The sequence below is a fragment of the Notamacropus eugenii genome, chromosome 2 (assembly GCF_028372415.1).
Source record: "Notamacropus eugenii isolate mMacEug1 chromosome 2, mMacEug1.pri_v2, whole genome shotgun sequence".
Classification (NCBI taxonomy): Eukaryota; Metazoa; Chordata; class Mammalia; order Diprotodontia; family Macropodidae; genus Notamacropus; species Notamacropus eugenii.
This window is the reverse complement of record NC_092873.1, coordinates 237,947,885-237,966,783: the sequence shown is the minus strand read 5'-3', so window position 1 is coordinate 237,966,783 and position 18,899 is coordinate 237,947,885. Positions and strand designations below refer to the sequence as shown.

Genomic DNA, 18,899 nt, shown 5'->3' with positions numbered 1-18,899 from the left:
AGAAGGAAAATCTGATAAAAATGCTTTAAACACAGCAGATGACATAGTTTCCATTTTTTAAAAAAGAAAATCTGGTTTTCACTTTTTGTGGGACCCACAAAATGTGTATTCTATCACTTCACTGAAATGAGAAGGGGCACAAACAGCAGTTCATGCTGGTACCGATGGCCATGGGCTAAAGCTATGGAGCCAGTCCATAAGCTTAGGTTATGGCTATCCTTGAACTGCAGCCAGTATAATTTCAAACCCTTGGCACAACAGCCAAAAAGACAAAAAAAGAAGAGGAAAGGAAAGAGAAGTGAAGAGAAGAAAAGGAAAGGATAAAAGAAAAGAAGGAACTGTTTGCCAAGTAAGAAACTGACGAAATTGATGCTGGGGAAAAATTTGCATTTGAGCTTGTAATCAGGATCTTACGAATGAAGCTCCAGAAGAAGAGAAAAAAACGTTGCATCAAAAGGAAAAAAAAGCAAGAAAAAGAAAGCAAATGACTTGACAGTATCCCTTTAAGAACTTATGGACAATCAAGAATTGATTGATGCACAGAAACGAATTCTTCCTCCTTGATGGCATGCACCAATGGAACAACCCAGGAGAGAGAAAGCAAGGGGTCAACCACTAAGTGTCATGCACCTTTTCTTACACATTCACTGCAGTGTGGGACTTTTCAAAGCTGCACATGTGCCGACGGACACTGGCTGGTGGGCGAGAATTCTGGCTGCCTCTTCCTGAGAATTGAAAAGAAAAAGACACCCGGTGAGTGGTTATACGCATGTACAGACATGGTGACTATACCACTCCGGAAGGTGCATGGCCCTGACCTAATCCTAGCATGACTCTTGTGATTCTTCTTCCTCTTTTCCGTTTTATCCTAATTCTTATACATTCCTATTTGGACTTGGCCATTTCCAGTGCCAATTTGGGTTTGAGGTAGGGTAGGGAGTACTGCCCAAGTTTGCTTTCCTATGGCAACATTTCTTTTCAAAAATGCCTTCTATGAGGCCCATTCTCCTTTCCATCTTATGAAACCTTTTCTCTAAATAACAGATGGCTTTGTGCCCAATCTGGAGGGGATCACTTCCCCCACACCTCTTAACACATTCCTTTGTGCTTGGTGGAGCTGCAAAGAGGCATCAACCCCAGATCACACAGATACCAGACCCCCTACTTCTGAAAGGATATTGACAATATATTGAGCTTACATTCTCTTTTGCAGTCCCCATTTCATACTGGGATTTCTAATTGCCCTGTTCATTCATTTTCACCATGTTGGGATCTCTAAAGAATCAGTATTGCCACCTAATAGGATGCCATAGTTGTCTTTCTGGCCCTCTAAGATTATGCTAATGGTGGGCACTTTTGGCTCCAATGTGAAAGCTGATGCTGCTTAGGAGGTAACTACTGCTGTTAGTCTATAGCTGCTTCTGCATCCTCATGGAGTGAACAAACAAAGGCACACTCCTATCTTCTCTTAGCACTGACAACAACAACCCAAAGACTTATTTTTCTTTACACTTTTCCTTTTTAGTTAATTTGATTCCAATAGTCTATTAAAAAAAGAGAAAGCTTCACACCACTAATCAAGGCAACCAATTTCATAGATTCCAGTTGTCTCAATTACTTTTCCAAAATAAGACTAAAAATCCCTCTCCATAAGTCTCTCCTCACCCCTACCCCAAGTCATCATGGTTACTCACAATGAATAAGGCCAATGTTCTTGCTAGATCTCTATTTATTCAATAAAGATGAGTGAAAATGGAGTACTTGCAATTCTTTCGTTTTTGTATACATAAAAATCTGAATTCCTTCTTTAGGAATACCTTGAGATAAGCTCCATGTTATTATTGCAGGAATGCATTTCTCTAAATGATTTTTGAAATGACCATTCCTACTTGCTATAAAATTTGCCATAGAAATATCCCTTAGCATTCAGCAAGTTCATTGTGAAACCACAAGTATACAAAGATAATTGCAGCCCTGATCCACAATGAAAATATATGTGAGGTTTTCAATTTAGGATAACTACAGAAATGAACATGAACATTACTACACACTTCATCAAAGAGTGAAGGGAAAAATTATTGAACTTGACTTTTTTCAAGCTTTAGAAAAAACTCATTTTCCAGTATTCCAAAAATACAAAAAATAGAAGATAGTTTTGAACATTTGAAAAATTTTTAAATTACGTTAGATACCAAGAAGTCAAGGAAAAAAAGTGTTTATGGGACTCATGATGGTTAACTTTGCAATATAAAGCAGCACATGAAGCCGAACCGAACTTTAAGTATCCAATTTCTAACTCCAATTAACTATTGATTTTGTCCTTGATCACTGATAAAATAAATAGTAATGGGAAAGACCATTCAATTCAACTCAATAAAAATTAATTAAAGCTCTACTGTGTGATGAGCACACTGTGATAGTCACTGGGGAAAATGCAAAATGTCAAATTTTAATTAGAAATAATTATGTATCACCAATTTTCACCAAGAAGACACTAATAGCACAAGGCAAAATATAGTAAGTGTCAGTGAATAATACAGACTTTAAGTGTTATTCAATCCAATGAATGTGTTATCAACTTCCATAAACAATTATCAAGTACCGATTATCTGCAGGGCTGTGTTCCAGGCTCCAGTGGATATGCGAAGAGTAATAAAAGCAACGATAATTACAATGAGAGGTAGCAGGACATAATGGATAACTGTAGCATCAAAAGACCTAGGCCCAGGACAGCTGTGTGGTGAAAGATGAAGGGACTTAACCTCTCTGAGCCGCAGGCAACTCTAAAGATAAGTTAAAGATAAAGTTAAAGTTAAAGATAAGATTAGAGATAAATTTCAGACAAATTGCTGACTGGTCTCAGTGGAAGGAGTTTCCAAATCAGGAATTCCATATCCTAGAGAAATTGCAGGTGCTGCCTCTCTCTCCCTCCTTCTCCTTACCTAATACAATAAGAATGATCATTATCTTATAACTGTACAAATGCAATTATAATAATGGCAATCCCCAATTTTAGCTCATTCATTTTGCCAAATAATTCCATTATTTTATCGAGATTTCACAAAAGCTCTTTGAGGAAAGTAGTGTAATCATTACTGTCTTCATTTTACATGAAAGGAAACTGAGGTTTGGAGATGTAGTTATTTGCCCATGTTCACGCAGATAGTAGGCACCAGAGACAAGAATGAAACCTCAGTCTCTGCTGATTCTAAATCTAACACCCTTTGTACTATGCAGGCTGTATCTTATAAGATCTAGGCCCTCAAGGGCCTCAAGGAGCTCACAGCTTAGTCAGGAACCACATATGACATTCACACAAAGAAGAGTAATACAAAACTTTATTTTCTTAAGTGCGATATACCTAAAAAAGTTATATATTATGTTGCATATATATATACATACATATATACATATATATGTATGTGTGTGTGTGTGTGTGTGTGTGTGTGTATATACTTTCTTACTGTAGCTTTGGAACAAATGAAATGTTAACAGGGGGTGTGTGGCAGGTAGATGGCACTGAGAATAGGGCGATAGTCCTGGAGGCAAGAATACCTAAAATTTTAATGTGATTCATCTGTAAGACGGAGATAATAATAGCACCTCATTTACAGGGTTGTTATGAAGATCTAATGAACTAGTATTTGTAAAGCACTTAGCAAAGTGTCTGGCACATAGTGGGTACTTAACCCTTCCTTCCTTCCTTCCTAAGTGAAAATCCAGCAAGTATTAAAGCCGAAATTACTGTCTCCTGAAGAGTCTGATGTGGTTATTATATAGTATAGGGAAACTGAATTACATTGTCAGGAGTTATAGCACCACATATCTAGACAATTACATACTGAAAGAGAAGTCTCGGGAAGAAAGATAACCTATAGAGATGTATCAGAAAGAAAACACAAGCTTAGATTTGAAATCCGTAACCATGGTGACGAGGAGCTCTATGGTGGCACAATTTCCATAGATGACAAGTTTAATTTTAAAGAGTTTAGTCCTCAACCCCTTTCTGTAGAATGTATGGATCCTCCTAACATGCTTTCTATTTGTAGTATGGATAAACTAGGGATAGGCAAGTGTAATGTACAGATTAAGGTGAGTATGACTCCATAAGAAAACACAAAGAATGGATGTCTGTACAATAACTATGCTTGTGTGAATAAGGCACAAAGCCATGATGAATCTTCATGTTGGTCTTCAGATCACAATCATAATAATGGTGTGGTTATTCCTTAAGAATCAAAAGAGCCATTCATATAGATCAGGGACTCTTGACCTTTTTTTGTGCATCATGGTTAGTGACACCTACATGTGAATAATGTTTTTAAATACATAAAACAGATAGGATTCACATAAAGTACATAATATTTACAAAGGAAACCAATTATATTGAAATATAGTTACCAAACTATTTTAAAAATCAAATTCATGAATCCCAGGTCAGGAATTCTTGATATGGAGAATGTCTTAGCAATGCTTCAAAAGCATGTAAGATTAACGTTCTCTGATGTTCCAAGGTCAAATATGTTATAAGTATATTTTCTTGTTTGGTATTCTCCATCTTATCCAATCTATTGTTTATTTCTTCAAAGTCTCCATAATATCATTTGTGTGTTATCTCTCTACAGATGCAGATCAAAATTCTTCCATTCATTTTCATACAGACTTTAAGAGTTTCTGAATCAGAAAACCTCATTACCTGATGGCCTATCTTATGGTGACAAGAGTCTCAGACTTAGTGAAGCGGATTCTTGGATCCTTGAGTTTGTAACTTTGAGACATTCTAGTTTGTTGGGAACTGCCAGAGTCTGTCCTCCACTGTCATAGCTTTCAAAAACTCCAAGGTCTTTTCCATACTGTGAAAGGTACTGGAGTGAGCACTTGTGAAGGCTTTTTTCTTTTCATTGAGAGAATTGAGATATGACTGGGTGCCTCTACCATTGTGTTTGTAGGTATGCATTGGAAGTCAGATATATTTTTGGAGAGCTTCTAGTGCCATTGCTCTTAACCTGCAAACACATTTGCCAGAATACATCATGGCTCATCATATTCTGTATAAAAGTTTATAAGTATACATTAAAAAATTTTGTTATTCAGTATATGCATGGGATGGTGTCACACTGAAGTAACTAGGGTCTGTGTGCTTCAGTGTGATGATGACTTTTTCAGCTCATGTTCCATGCCTCAGTGAACTCGAAGGAACGTGTCATCCCTTTCTCAGAGGAACATGTCAGTCACCATTTCCTGTCTCCCTCAGCAAGGAGAGAAAATTTTCATAAGTACAAGTAGTTGATTAGTTTTTCATGCTCGTGTTTCAATAACTGCACAGCTGTTATAGAGTAGCTTCCTTCTCCAATCTCCCAATCTCCTCATCTCTCCAAATAACTACTGACAATCCCAGTTCACTCTGTTTTCTTCTTTTTTTTTTTTTTTAGCCACGTGGCCTTTTAGACATAGGCCTTCTACACATCCAGTCTGAGTGCTGAATTATGCATTTCACTCCCTTCTATGGTGGTTAGAAACTGTATGGAATTAAAAGGAAGCTGAGAGCTCCCTAGAGGGTGGAAACAGATGGATGCATGTGTTTTGTTTATTCCACCAACCATATAGAATAGATTGAGCATTTAAAATGCAAGACAGCTATACCGATTTCAGAAGAAAGAAGATGCTTTCTCCACCACCTTAATGAAAAACCCTTTGACTTCAGGAAATCTCTCTTTTTCTAGACTTCTCCAATTACTTGTCTCAAACAGAGCTGCATGTGCATAAATGAGGATACATTTTGGGCTCCAGAAATCATTTAACCCATTGCCAAAATACATTTGCCTCCTAGCTAAGACTTGCTTCTAGGAAGATCAATGAAACCTGACATCACAGGATAACTTTTGACTAGAAGTGAAGGAAAATACCAGGTTGAACTGAAATTGCCACACATTAACATTTAGCCAAGAGAATGACACTAGGAATGACAAGTTTGGAATTAATGACAAAAGAAGCATGTGGAAAAAGCTGACAACTAATGAAAATATTAAAAATGGATTAAGACTATCAATGAATGGAGACAACTGTGAATAAGCTATCAGGAGACCTGAGTTTCAATAATCCCTCTTAGCCTGGTTTCAGTTTTACATGTAACATGTATCAAGTTTTAATTCCACCATAAACCTAGAATGATAATCACACCATGTCCCATTTATTTTTAGAGATGGTTTAGATAGAATGAGTATGAGACATAAACATGATTAATTTCAGAAAGAGTGAGGCAATGACAGTAAATAGGAGATCTTTCAAGAAAGAGGTCATGATTCTTGTTTGTAGGATACAGCCATATTTTCTTGTAGCTGCTAAAGTACAATGTGTCTAATAGCAAGGAAGCATTTAATTGCCTTTCTAGCTAATTGAATTGTTCTTGGGTGTGAATAAGGCATACAGAACAAGACAAACAACAACCTGCTCCCTGCAGAGAAATGCTGCAGTGAACCTATAGCTGTGAAATGTCATGAAAGTTCTAGAAATTCTAATCAACTCCCTTCTCTAGGTATGTGCACTGGGAATGGAGGTTGTTCTCCTTGATCTGCTAGATGCAAAATTAAAATACCAGAATAATGCCATTTTGGGTCCTCATCATTTTAAATGTTAATGAAAAAAGATTAGGCCATTTTTAAAATCTTTCTAGTCAACAGGGTCTTCACTCCCATGATTCATCAGTGTGATCTTATCAATTTTTGTTTATGGCATAATCTTACTGGCAGAATCAAAATTAATTAATACTGAAAATGAGTCAGTAGAAAGCTGATGTGCTGAAGTATTGAATTTGGGACACTTAAACAAGAAGTCATCATCTTCCTAAGAATGAAGTTTTGAAATAAAAGATATGGTGTTGTCAGTTTAGAGCTGAAATGGACTTTAGACATCCTCTCTAGTCATAGGGACATAGATCTAGAAATAGGAGGGACTATAGAATTTATCTGCTTCAACCACTCTCTTTATAGATAAGGAAATGGGAGGCCCAGAGACGATGAATATCTTGTTTATATAAGCATCTTGCCCAAGGTCATACAGGTCTAGGATTAGACTCTAAATGAACTGACTCCAAATCTAATATGCTTTCCACCATACCATTCTGCTTCATCTATAATATAATTTGAAATTAAAACTCCTGTACCTGGTTGCCCATAGTTGCTACTTATGCTCTGGACTTAATTATGATTAACAGTTTGGAGAACAGTAAGGACTGGCCAGATTTGCTTTCATACCACTTAAACTAAATCCAGTAGAATGTAATTTCCTTGACAATGGCCCTATTTCACTTTCATACTTGTATCCTTGGCTACCAGCATGGTGCCTAGCACCTAACAGATGCCTAAAAAATACTTGTTGAATGATTGATTAATTCATTTTGAGACCCTTGTAGTCGCCACAAAGGAAAATATAGTGCTTGAAAGGTCGGACTGAAGAGGAGGGCAAGGAAGTGGAATTAGAGCTTGAGACATGTCTTATTAGTAGCAGTGGGTCCATACAGTCTGATAGTAACTGAATGAATGAATGAATGAATGAATGAATGAATGAATGAAAAGTCATCTATTAAGTTATTTACTATGTGCCTAGCATTCTGCTAAATACCAAGGATATAAAAACAAAAGGGAAGATAGTCTGTTCCCTCAAGGAGCCTACAGTCTAATGGGAACAAAGACTTATGTGGGGAATTTTTACTCTAAAAGTTACAGAAATGATGAGTGGATCCTTAGGGCATAGTTCATGAGACTCATTCATTCATGTAATAAATATTAGTTGAACATTTATATAGTCCCCTTCACTTAATCATCCATCCATGTTCCATATACACCCATTTTTTAATCTATTGTCAGCATTGAGACAGGGAGGTCAGGGTTCAATGAATGCTTATTTTTGGTCTACTGAAATTATGTGGATCTTTTGCACCTATGATTTATACTAACCAGTCCCAATATTGTAACCTATTTTATGTACATTATTAATCTATCTTTATTTGTATACACATATTATGTAACAGAACACAGTGGACTACATAAACATTTAAAAACTCAAAGGGAGCCAAAGAGTCATTTGAGGTCTTTTATCTCTCTATCAACACTTCTCTGAGTATGATTACATGGTACAATTCCTATTGCTATCACACAAATTCTTTTGCCATCCCACATCAAATGTTCTGAAATCTCTAGTGAAAAGAAACACAAATGAATTTATCTTCAAATACCCACTCAGTAAGCAGAGGTCCTGATCCTCTTTTCTCCAGAAAGAAAAAAAAATAAGGAAGAAAGAAGAATCAAAAGAGCTGCTGGAAATACATCTCTTTTGCTGAGTAAAAGGTTAAAATCACAAGAAAATATACAGATGAAAGAACAGCTAACAAGAAAACAACACAAGCAGAAATTATTACATCTGACAAGGTATATTAATAATCTGTATGTTATACCGGGGTTGGGTCTTTTCTTATGTGTTCAGCAGTGGAATGGCTTTATCTCTAGTATTGAGAACAATTTTTTTTAAGTGGTATAATTTACACAGTTAGGTTTTTATTCTCATGTATATGTGTATATTCTATAGAATGAACAAAACCTCCACACTGGAACAAAAAATAAAAGTGACACCAAGGGTGAGGAACTCATGCCATACTTCCAAATGGACTCTAAGCTGCCAAACTGAGATGGGGAGGCGTTACATTATTTCACAGAGTTTACCAAAGACCAGTAGAGAAGAGGAGGAGAAGTCAAACAAATTGCCAAGAATCTAAATTTTTCAGTTTAGGATGTTTTAAACAATTTACTACACACACATACACACACACACACACACGCACACACACACACACACACACACCCCTATCCATGCGTGTGTGTGTGCCTGCCTGTATGTGTGTGTGTATGTGCGGGCGTGCGTGCATGCATAAATTCTCCCCCATCAGCATACTATGCAAGTTACTGAGCTAGGTTCTCTAGACATAATGACAAAACAGGAAATAGCCCCTACCTTCATGAGTTTACATTTCATAAGAAATCATTATCTTCTTAAGAACCACATCTTGAAGTGAAATAGCTGATGATGAAATATGTTTCAGATTCCTAGAAACAGGTTTGTTGAATTAATTCTGGCCCACAGAAGTTTTGCGAGACTCCTGAACTTTATGGCTACATTAATAAGGCTGTTTTACAAAATAGGTTTCTTTGCTTAAACAGAATTTTCCTTCATCCCTCTCTTCCATTATTCTACCCTTTTGACCCTCTCCACCAACATGAAACTAAATCATAAATCTCTAGGGAACTTCCTAACAGCGTGAAGAATTTTGACATTTTAACCCTAGAATCAGCTGAGCTCAATTCAGCTCAGCTCAGTTCAGCTCAATTCAATTCAAACATTCACTAAGGCTCTTCAAGTGTCAGGTCCAGTGCCAGGAGAATACCTTGATCATAGTATAGGTATCAGATTTGTTGTTTAGTCGTTTTCAGTAGTGACCAACTCTTCATGGCCTCCTTTGGAGGTTTCTTGGTAAAGATACTCGATAATTTGGATACTTTGGATAAAATACTGAATTTTTAAAATAAAAAACTGGTGTTATCCCAGGACCTATCGGAACCCTATCTATATAGCAAAGCCTTTGTAGTTAATAAAAATTAGTTATGGAATTTCTTTCCTAACTTGCAGGAAAGGGAATATGTCAAGGCTTTTTTTATCTTAATGGTCACTAAAATTATTATGGGAGCTTAGATACTGAGACACAGCTTCATTTAAGTTCTTGTATTTGGAAAGTAAATACCCTTGTAGAATTTTAAGATGGGAGGAAAAGCTAAGTTAGTGGTAGAAGGAGAGAAAGAAAAGAGCCTTTATGGTTTTTTTTTTAAATTTAATTTTATAGAGAACTTTTTTCACAGTTGGTTCCCTAGATGGTCTATTTTTTTCTAATTACCATGCTCATAATTTGGACAGTAGTGACTAGGGGAGAAAGTTGTGTCTGGTTTAGGGTTGTATGGATCAGTGAACTAGGATTTACCCAAATGGGGTTAAATTAATCTTAGAATATAGCATTTGATCTCACTCAATGATTTTTTCTATAAAAATTAATTTATTGTAATAATAAGGTTTTAATGAATACTTTTGAGTTGTTATATATAAACAAATATATATCTTGAAAGCAACATTTAAATAAATGAAATGCCTTAAATGTTTCATTTAAATAAATATAAATTTATATACTGAAATAATTTTTTGACATCTTCCTTACTGATCTTTAATTGTTAGTATTCACCATTTAATTAATACTGGTTTCTAGCCTTAAAGATAAGTTTTTAACTCTTCATCTAATATAAGAGGCATTAAAACATCTTTATTTTATATTCAAAGAGGGCTACTGGAAATTAAAGGTTTCCCCCACCTAAAGCCAGTTCTAATTGCTCTGGTGGAAGAACTTTATCTACGGCTATTCACCTATTTCCAAGAAAAGCTTTAGGTTTCTGCTCCCTTGATCATTTTTTATGGAGAGAATTGCTTTCTTTCATTTTCTCCTTCGGAACAGAAAAGAGAAAAAAAAGATTATAGATATTTGTGTCCAGTGGTTTCTCTGTGACTCTCCTACAACTAGCTTTATCCATCAGTTTACTACCCTTTTTAATCACTTGACTTTGAAGCTTGCAGCTAATATAAAAATTATTTTCCCCTAAATATTAAAGATTATCTTTTAACTTCCTGAGTTAGGTTCCTGGCTTCTTCAAAAATCACTTTTTAAAGGAGGCAGGTTTTCCTTGCCCCCTCAAACTCCTATACATTTTAAAATACCTTTAAGCAAACATGAATGATTTTTACACTGAAATATATAAAACTGAATGAGATATATTTTCATTACAAATCTAGTTAATCCTGAAATAAGATAATCAATTCTTGAATAGGCAAGATTTATAGTATAAACCTAAAAATTTAATGTCTCACATATTTCAGGCAGGGATCAATAATAATTCATTTCAACAGCATGTTAAGATTTATAAAGTAGTTTGCTTACAGCAGCCTGGTGAGTTAGGTAGTGTAGATATTATTACAGATGAGGGAACTGCGTCTCAAAGACATACAATGATTACCCATGGTTCTATAGCTAAAAAAAATAGTAGTTTTAGAACTTCATTGCAGCTTTCTGAGTAGGTCACCTTGAGGATAGAATATGAATATTCTAGTATGCTCACTCAAAATCTTTTTGGTTAGAAATGAACGAAGTGGTTTTCTGGCTTACAAGAGGGTCTTCTGAGTTTTGATGGGCACAAACCAGGTTTCCTGAGGTTTGATCATCTCTTGGGAAGTTGATAACTGACTATTTGGGCTTGAGAGACTAAGAAATTAGATCCTGGAGGAGATACAAGTATATTGTGATGCAACAACTCTAAAGCAGTTCTTAATGTCCAATTACAGAAGTTATTCTTTATTATCATCAAAATTATAATAAACCTTTTATTTGTATGGCATCTAGAATTTTGATTAAAACACTTCCATATCTAATATCTAATTTTTTCCTCACAAAAACCATATATGAAATAGGTAGCTGGATAGTTAAATAGAAAAGGTATTACTGTCTCCATTTCCCAAATGAGAAGTGAAGACACAGAAGAAAAGATAAATGATGTGATTCTAGTTACAGATATAATTCACAGCACATCTATATTCTGTTTTTTTAATTCACTGATGCTCCAACACATACACAAATATATGTACACACATATAGACATATGCCTATATATAATATATACCTATATATGTATATACACTTACATATATATGTGTATGTGTATATACATACATATAGCAAGTATATATACACACACACACACATGAAACAGGCATGTGGTACAAGCATCTAATTTTATATGCATATATAAGTACACATACATATATGTGTACATACACATACCTACATATGTGAATATATGTATAATACATATTTGCATAATGATATATTTATTCATACATACAGATACACACATGCATATATATGTACATATGCATATATATATACAAGCTCAAAACTTCACTCAGACTTTGCAACAATCTGTACAGTACATGTATATGTTTGCATATATGTTTATAGATGCGCAATACATATTTAATATATACACCACATACATACATGTGTATATGGTATAACTGCAGTTTTGTTCATTTGGAAAACTCCCATTTTGGAAACTCCCTCTATAGCTGTTAAACTTGTGAATACTTTTTAATGTAGTTTTGTAGTCTTAGAGAATTGTCTGGGGATTGGTTGTTATCCTTCATTCTAAAAGAGGCCCCAAAATGACATCACCACATTAGAGTCAAGGTGAAGTGTTTCAGACTGTGGCCGAACAGACCAATATGAGCTCAGAATGCTCTATCACAGGTCAGGAACAAATAGTCAGTGTGAACATTTGGGGTGGATTCTCTAAATTTGCACATCTTGCTTTTCTTTTGAGCTATTTCAATCCGCTTTGTTCATAGAGCACCTTCTCTGATGAGGACACGCCATGATATACAGTCCTGTGCTAGTGTTTTGCATGTCACACAATCAATTTCAAAGTTCTTAAGAGAGACCTTGAGAGTGCCTGAGAAACTGACAAGTTAAATAACTTGCCCACAGTCATGCAACTGGTGTATATCAAAGAGAAGACTAGAACCACGACCCTCATGGCTCCAAGGTCAGTCTTCTACTACAGCATGAAGTCTCTCATATCTATATCTACAATGTAAGTTCCTGTATATTAGAAATGAATACACTGTATACAATTACCTAGTAGTAAACAAGGAGATAGAACATGATATCGATTCATAACTGGGCACAGAAATTACTTTTAATATAAAATTTTTAATTTTAATTTTTACGTCATTTAAAAAATTTTAATATAATTCATCCCTATCTCCACATTAATGTTTTCAGCGTAAATTCAAGGAAGCAATTCCATGAGACTATTGATTTCTTCCTAACAGTCTCTGTTAGGAATAGATATGAGTATTTTTCTGTATCTGTAACAACATTACCAATTATCTAAGGAATTTGGCTTACTTTGGTAGTGTCATAATCCTGTATTTTCTATCAGTTATATAGTATATAGGTTGTATTTGTTCACCAGTAACAGGAATTTTTCATTGGAGGCAAAAAAGTACCCTTTTGTCTTGGATTTAAACAAATCAAATCAGTAAATCATCCAATTTAGAAAAAATGATTGTCATTGTGAGAAATTTTCTTTGGGGGTAGGGGACCATAACCATTTGTTCCCTGTATCCCGTTCTAGTTGGATAGCTATGGGATCTATTCACACAGATATTCACACAAAAGGATATTTGAGAACATCAAGAATCTAGATCTTTGTGAAAGGCAAAGGTTTGGCAACATGAGTATGTTTCATGCCTTTATGGAAGCACAATGTCAAAGCTCTGGAATCTGTTTCTTCTTCCCTTGCCCAGACCTAAGTCATCCTCTATACTTCCTCTCTTATTCCTTTTCTCTCATACAGTTATGAATAGCACCTCATCCCCACTTTTCACAAGCCAAACTTCTCTTCTCTTTGCCTTATTCTTTCAGTATTTTGCTAGGTGGCTGGCTAGAGAATATTTGATAACTGATTTCCCAAACACTTCCTTATTCTATGATGCAAACTTTCTGTTTATAACACATCCATTGCTTAGATATCAATAAGTGAGCTCACATCTATTGATGTGAGTATAGAAATAGATTTCTTACCAAAATGTGGTTAGATTTTGACCTCACTTTTGCTTCCTCTTCTTGTCATGTTGCAAATGGGCTCCATTTTTTTTGCTTCCCAGAAATATTTTGAACCAGCACATTTTTCACACAAACTCTTTGATCTTAGTATAAATAACACCTTGGCTGAATTTAAAAGCTAAGCTAACAGATGGACTCCTATGAGAAGAAAATGACCTAATCCTTTGCTGGGAACAGATAAGTGTATGTGAACAGGTTAAAGGGGTATTATGTTAAATCAGATATCCTCACATGGAGGATATGTTGATTTATGGTAAAACCTTATGTTTCAGCACTTCAACCTCAGATGAAAATAGAGCACAACATTTCTACATTTTAAAAACTCCACCTAACTGAAGATTGTAAAGTTTAAGACTAGCAGATGGTTGAACAAGAGTTTTAGTAACCATATATGAAAACTAAAGCTTAAGCTTGGGAACTTGAAAACAAGGTCTCTTCATACAAGTATATTTGAATTTGAGGCAACACAGAAGGTGTCATACGTGTAATTATTGTCTATAAAAATCTGATAATCTGATTCAATGGTATAGTCATTTTTATCTCCTACTTAAGTCTAAAAAACTTCTTGTCATTTTTAAAAGACAGAAATCAATTTCTAGATCATTTTCAAAGGCATTTTATACTACACAAAAGGACAACAAAAATAATGCAACGTATGTGACTCTGTGAACATGTTATTCCTATATCAGGTATTGGAGTCCCATATAATACCCAGTAGCTTCACTCGTAATACTCAGAATCTTTACAAAAGACCCATGTAAGTATTTCATCTGAGCTAGTCTCCCAAGGCTGAGTTTACCTACTCTTTCTCCTCTTTCCCAGTCAAATTAAACTTTTCTGTATTATGTAAAATTTTCAAAGTTCTTTTTCGTGTTATCTTATTTAAGTTTCATAACAATTCTGTGAGGTAATTGCTATCCCATACCCATTATACAGATAAGGACACTGAGGCATGATGAGAAATTAAGTGACCTGCCCATGCCGACATTGCTAGTTAGGTATCAAAATAAGGATTACAACCTAGGTTTCTTCTGATTTGCATTACACTATATTCTCCATTATACCATGCTGCCTCTCTTTCTGTCCCCTCAAGGTCTTAATAGGCATCTGGTTACTTGATCTTGGCTAAGGTATTAAAAGTTAATAGTGGTAGTAACAGTAACCTATTCACTATATATTACATCTATCATTCAAATTGTATTTATGGCCCTTAATAGTACTAATTTAATTGTGCCCCAAACTTTAAGGTCGTGGTAGCAGCTTAGCTATTTTAAAAAATAATAAAATGAATGCTGCAAAAACAGAGTTTACATGGCATCCCCCCATATATCTCAGAAACAGCCGGCTGGAAGGATGATTTGAACTGGCAGCTCTTCAGAGTAAAATTGAAAACGATAGGGTAACTTGGAAACTATTCATTATAGCATCTGGTCTGTGTTTATAGCTACATATGCAGACTGCCGAACACCCTCAGCACACTGTAAACTTAGTTGATTACACATCCAGAATGGAAATAGGTTCATTGGATGACTTGCTATCCAGAGTATACTGCCCTCTGTTTTGTAGTTGGCATAACTTTCCTTGGTTTTTGTTACTACAGAAAATATCAGACTGTTTTTTTGCTTTAACTTTAGAAAAAATAAGCAATGGAAATATTGAACATTAACAACAGAAGCAGAAGCATTGGGGCTGGACTATTGTTATATTTTAAAGTTAAATTTTCCAAAATAGAGTGTGGGAGGAAGAGATGGAAAGTTTTAAAAAAATGAACTGGTAAGAGGAGAAAACCATGTAGTAGATTGTCTAATGGGTTTTTTTTAAATTAAAATTTAACATAAATAATTCCATTTGGATCAGTCCAATTAGTAATAGCTCATGAAAAGTTGCTTAATGAAACTTAGTTGTTAAATGATTAATTTTAATGTATGACTAAATAATAAGTTGCATTCATGTGATGCTTTTATAATTACAAGGTATCTTTTGCATGCAATCTTGCTTACTTTTAAAAACAACTCTAGGAGATAAAGAGTATATATCCATTATTATCCCAATTTGATAGCTGTGGAAACTTACTAACATCTTACTCATCTTAAGCATCTCAGTGTAGATGATATATCTTCTTTAGAGTTAAGACACTGTTATAAAAGACTGGAACAGATTTATTGGTTATGTAATTTTTCAGTGAATTCAGGACTGCATGGATGATCAATAGATTAAATCCATCTTCAAATGAATAAAAATCATTTACTCCCCTAAGTTATTTATGAGAACAGAAAATGGACCCTCAATAAAGCCATGGGTTCTCTTTATGTAAAAGAGATCGTAATTTTCCTCCAGGAACAAACTACAGAAGAGAAAAATCCCCAGATTTGAAAGAAAGTAATGCCAGGATACCACAGGCAAACAAAACGGGACATGGCAAGCTGCAATAATGTTTGGCTGCCTACACAACTATTTGTTTCTGGGAGTTATGGAATTACCACCTTCCTACTCAGTTATAAGTATTCATTCGAACCACATGCTTCTGAAATCAGGGTACTGGTTCCATATGCTAGGGAGTTCAGGTTCTCACAAAGGCAAGATTCTTGCACTTGGGTTCTTAAAATTTATGTGATACAGAATGTATTGTAGTAAGCCAAATAATAAAGGATGAACAAAACGTTCAATCAGCTAAGAGATAATAGGTAACTTTATTTCAGCTCCATTTTATGAAAGAACTTTCTTCCTGCTTCACGTTTCTGACTGGACAACATCTGGTGGACTGAGTACCATTGCTGCTTTCCACTTTGTTTCATGGACCACTGAAGTTGGACCAAACTAAACAGGAATTTTCCAAATACTCTACGAAATGTGAAGTGACTTTTGACCTCTTTCTTAGTTTGCCTAGAATGTTGAGAAAAGCCCACGAAGACATTAAGGTAGAGCCACTATAAATGGAAAATGTTATAATGCACCATTTTATGAATTTTGTGTAGATATAACTTCAGGGTCATTTATTTTCTTAAAAAATAGATAAGGATAGTTTAATAAAGACAGAAAGTTTGAAAACACTGTGTGTGTGTATTTAAAACCAGAAGAATTAGAAAGAATAGAATTTTTTAAAAACACAAATCCTGCTGCTGTAAGTGACATATCAAATTCTTTTCCTTTTAGAAGAGACCACATCAGTATCACAAAACATATGGAAAATTTTGAAGCAGCATAGTAAAGGAAGAAAAATTCCAAATAAAAAGAGAAATGAATGAAAAGAAAAATAAAAGGGAAAAACATACGTCTTTTTCTTTTCAAAGTTATCTCCCAACTAACTTTCTGCATTAGACTATGTTCCATTTGGCCTAAATCTCCCATACTCCATTTGCCTTTGGACTCAGTAGACCTGGTTTTATCCCTGGTCATTTGTGACTGAATTTTCTCTTCTTTCCTCGTTTTGTTGCTCTGTTGTTGAAATGCTTGCCAATAGCTAACCACCTGGAAAGTGATTCAGGGCTAGGGATTTAATCAGTCATGCAAACCATGACAAACCATAGGCATCCACAGTGTTGGCCTGGTGTGTCTATGCAACCAATTAAAGCAAATTGACCACAAATTATTTGAGGGCATTGCCAGTCTACCAAGACCCTGAAAAATCTACCTGCTCATTTCACTATTTAGGTATAAATCTTCAGGTAGAATTCAAATTCTATTTTTAAAATCTGTTAATCCTTTGTTTTTGTTCTGATTCCTGAGCAATAGGAGAGCTTGTGGCCTCCCACTTATTCTACCTACTGCCATGTTTTTACCCCATGCAAGACTAGAGTCAAAGATCAACAGGTTCTTTCCTCTGCTACACATTCTACCAAGCCGCATTAGTAGTTTCACTAACTGGTAGGTGGGGACAGTAGTAATTTCATGTTGATAGAAATCTGTCTCCTTCTGGAAAAAGATTGAAAATCCATTTACTATTTAATAAGTACAGAAATAACACCTATAAGAATAGGTATGCTGTTTTCTGAGCACATTTTTAAAACACTAGTTGATAGGGGAAGTTCTGTACTTGTTCAAATCTTAGCACAGTTATCCTTTTTTTTTTTTTTAGGGGAATGGAGGAGAGGCTTTCAAACCTGTGAAATTTTCTCAGTAAAAGACTATTAAAAAAGAGACACCTTCATTAGTGATCAATACCTCATCTATAACTTAAAGTCTTAGATAATTAACTTGGGCACTGAGTGATTAAAAGACTTACCCATAATCACACATCTAGTATAGATCAGAAGAGGAATTTTAATCCAGTTTTTTCTAATGTCCAAGCTGGACCTGAAATCACTAGATTGTATGATTCCCACGTATGCTTGGCATGCAATTATTAAAACTTTTATTTACTCTATTAGTCTGTTTTCCTCATCTGTAAAATATGGACAAAAATCATGACCTGCCTCCCTCCTCAGGGTATTGGGAAGCACAAATGAGAAATTACATGTGGAAGTGATTTGAAAATTATATAAAGTCCTGGATGAATATAAGGTACTTAATTGAGTTCAAAAGAACTAGTATATGCAGGGCACCATGGTAGCTGCTGGATATTACTGAAAACTCTTTTCCATTAAAAAGTGAAATTAAATACAAGAGTAAGGAAAATAATTTTCTTCTATAATTTTCAAATTTGTGTTATAAATTAGTGTGAATTTTATTCTAAAATCTATAAAAGTTATAAGAACTTTGACTTTATTGTGGGCATAAGCTAGAGATGAAAAATATAAATTTGAGCATATGTTCTTGAGCAAAAGAAAATGAAAGCAGAAAGGAAGGCCAAGGAAGCGCACATTAAACAAACTGTTTGGTGCAGATAGGAAGAGAGAGAGGATTAAGACATTGTTCTTATGGAGTCCCAAAATGGATATTTAACATTTCATGTGCTTTTTTTTCCTGCAGTTTTAACCTAGGGAACTAGACTGTATAAATGGATAGAAAGATTGACCTAGTGTCAAGAAGACCTAAGTTCAAATCTTTTCTCAGATTCTTACTAGCTGTATAATCCTAGGCAGGTCCTTTAACCTATGTCTGTCTCAGTTTCTTCATCTGTACTGTGGGAATAATGATAGCACCTACCAAATAGCACCTGCCTATTATGAGGATCAAAGAGATCTCTGTAAAG

At 35.0% G+C, this 18,899-nt stretch overlaps 1 protein-coding gene across 2 annotated transcripts in view; it reads right to left on the bottom strand.

The window, feature by feature from the left end:
* The window catches only part of GRM1 (glutamate metabotropic receptor 1), a 442,360-nt gene that overhangs the window by 9,862 nt on the left and 413,599 nt on the right, over nt 1-18,899 (bottom strand). Inside the window, exon 8 of one of the 2 annotated variants that reach the window (XM_072643643.1) lies at nt 665-725. The exons of the other annotated variant lie outside the window; for it this stretch is intronic. Coding sequence (XP_072499744.1) covers nt 665-725 — 61 coding nt within the window. Of the gene's footprint in view, nt 1-664; nt 726-18,899 lie in introns of those variants that run through there. 2 annotated transcript variants of the gene reach the window in all.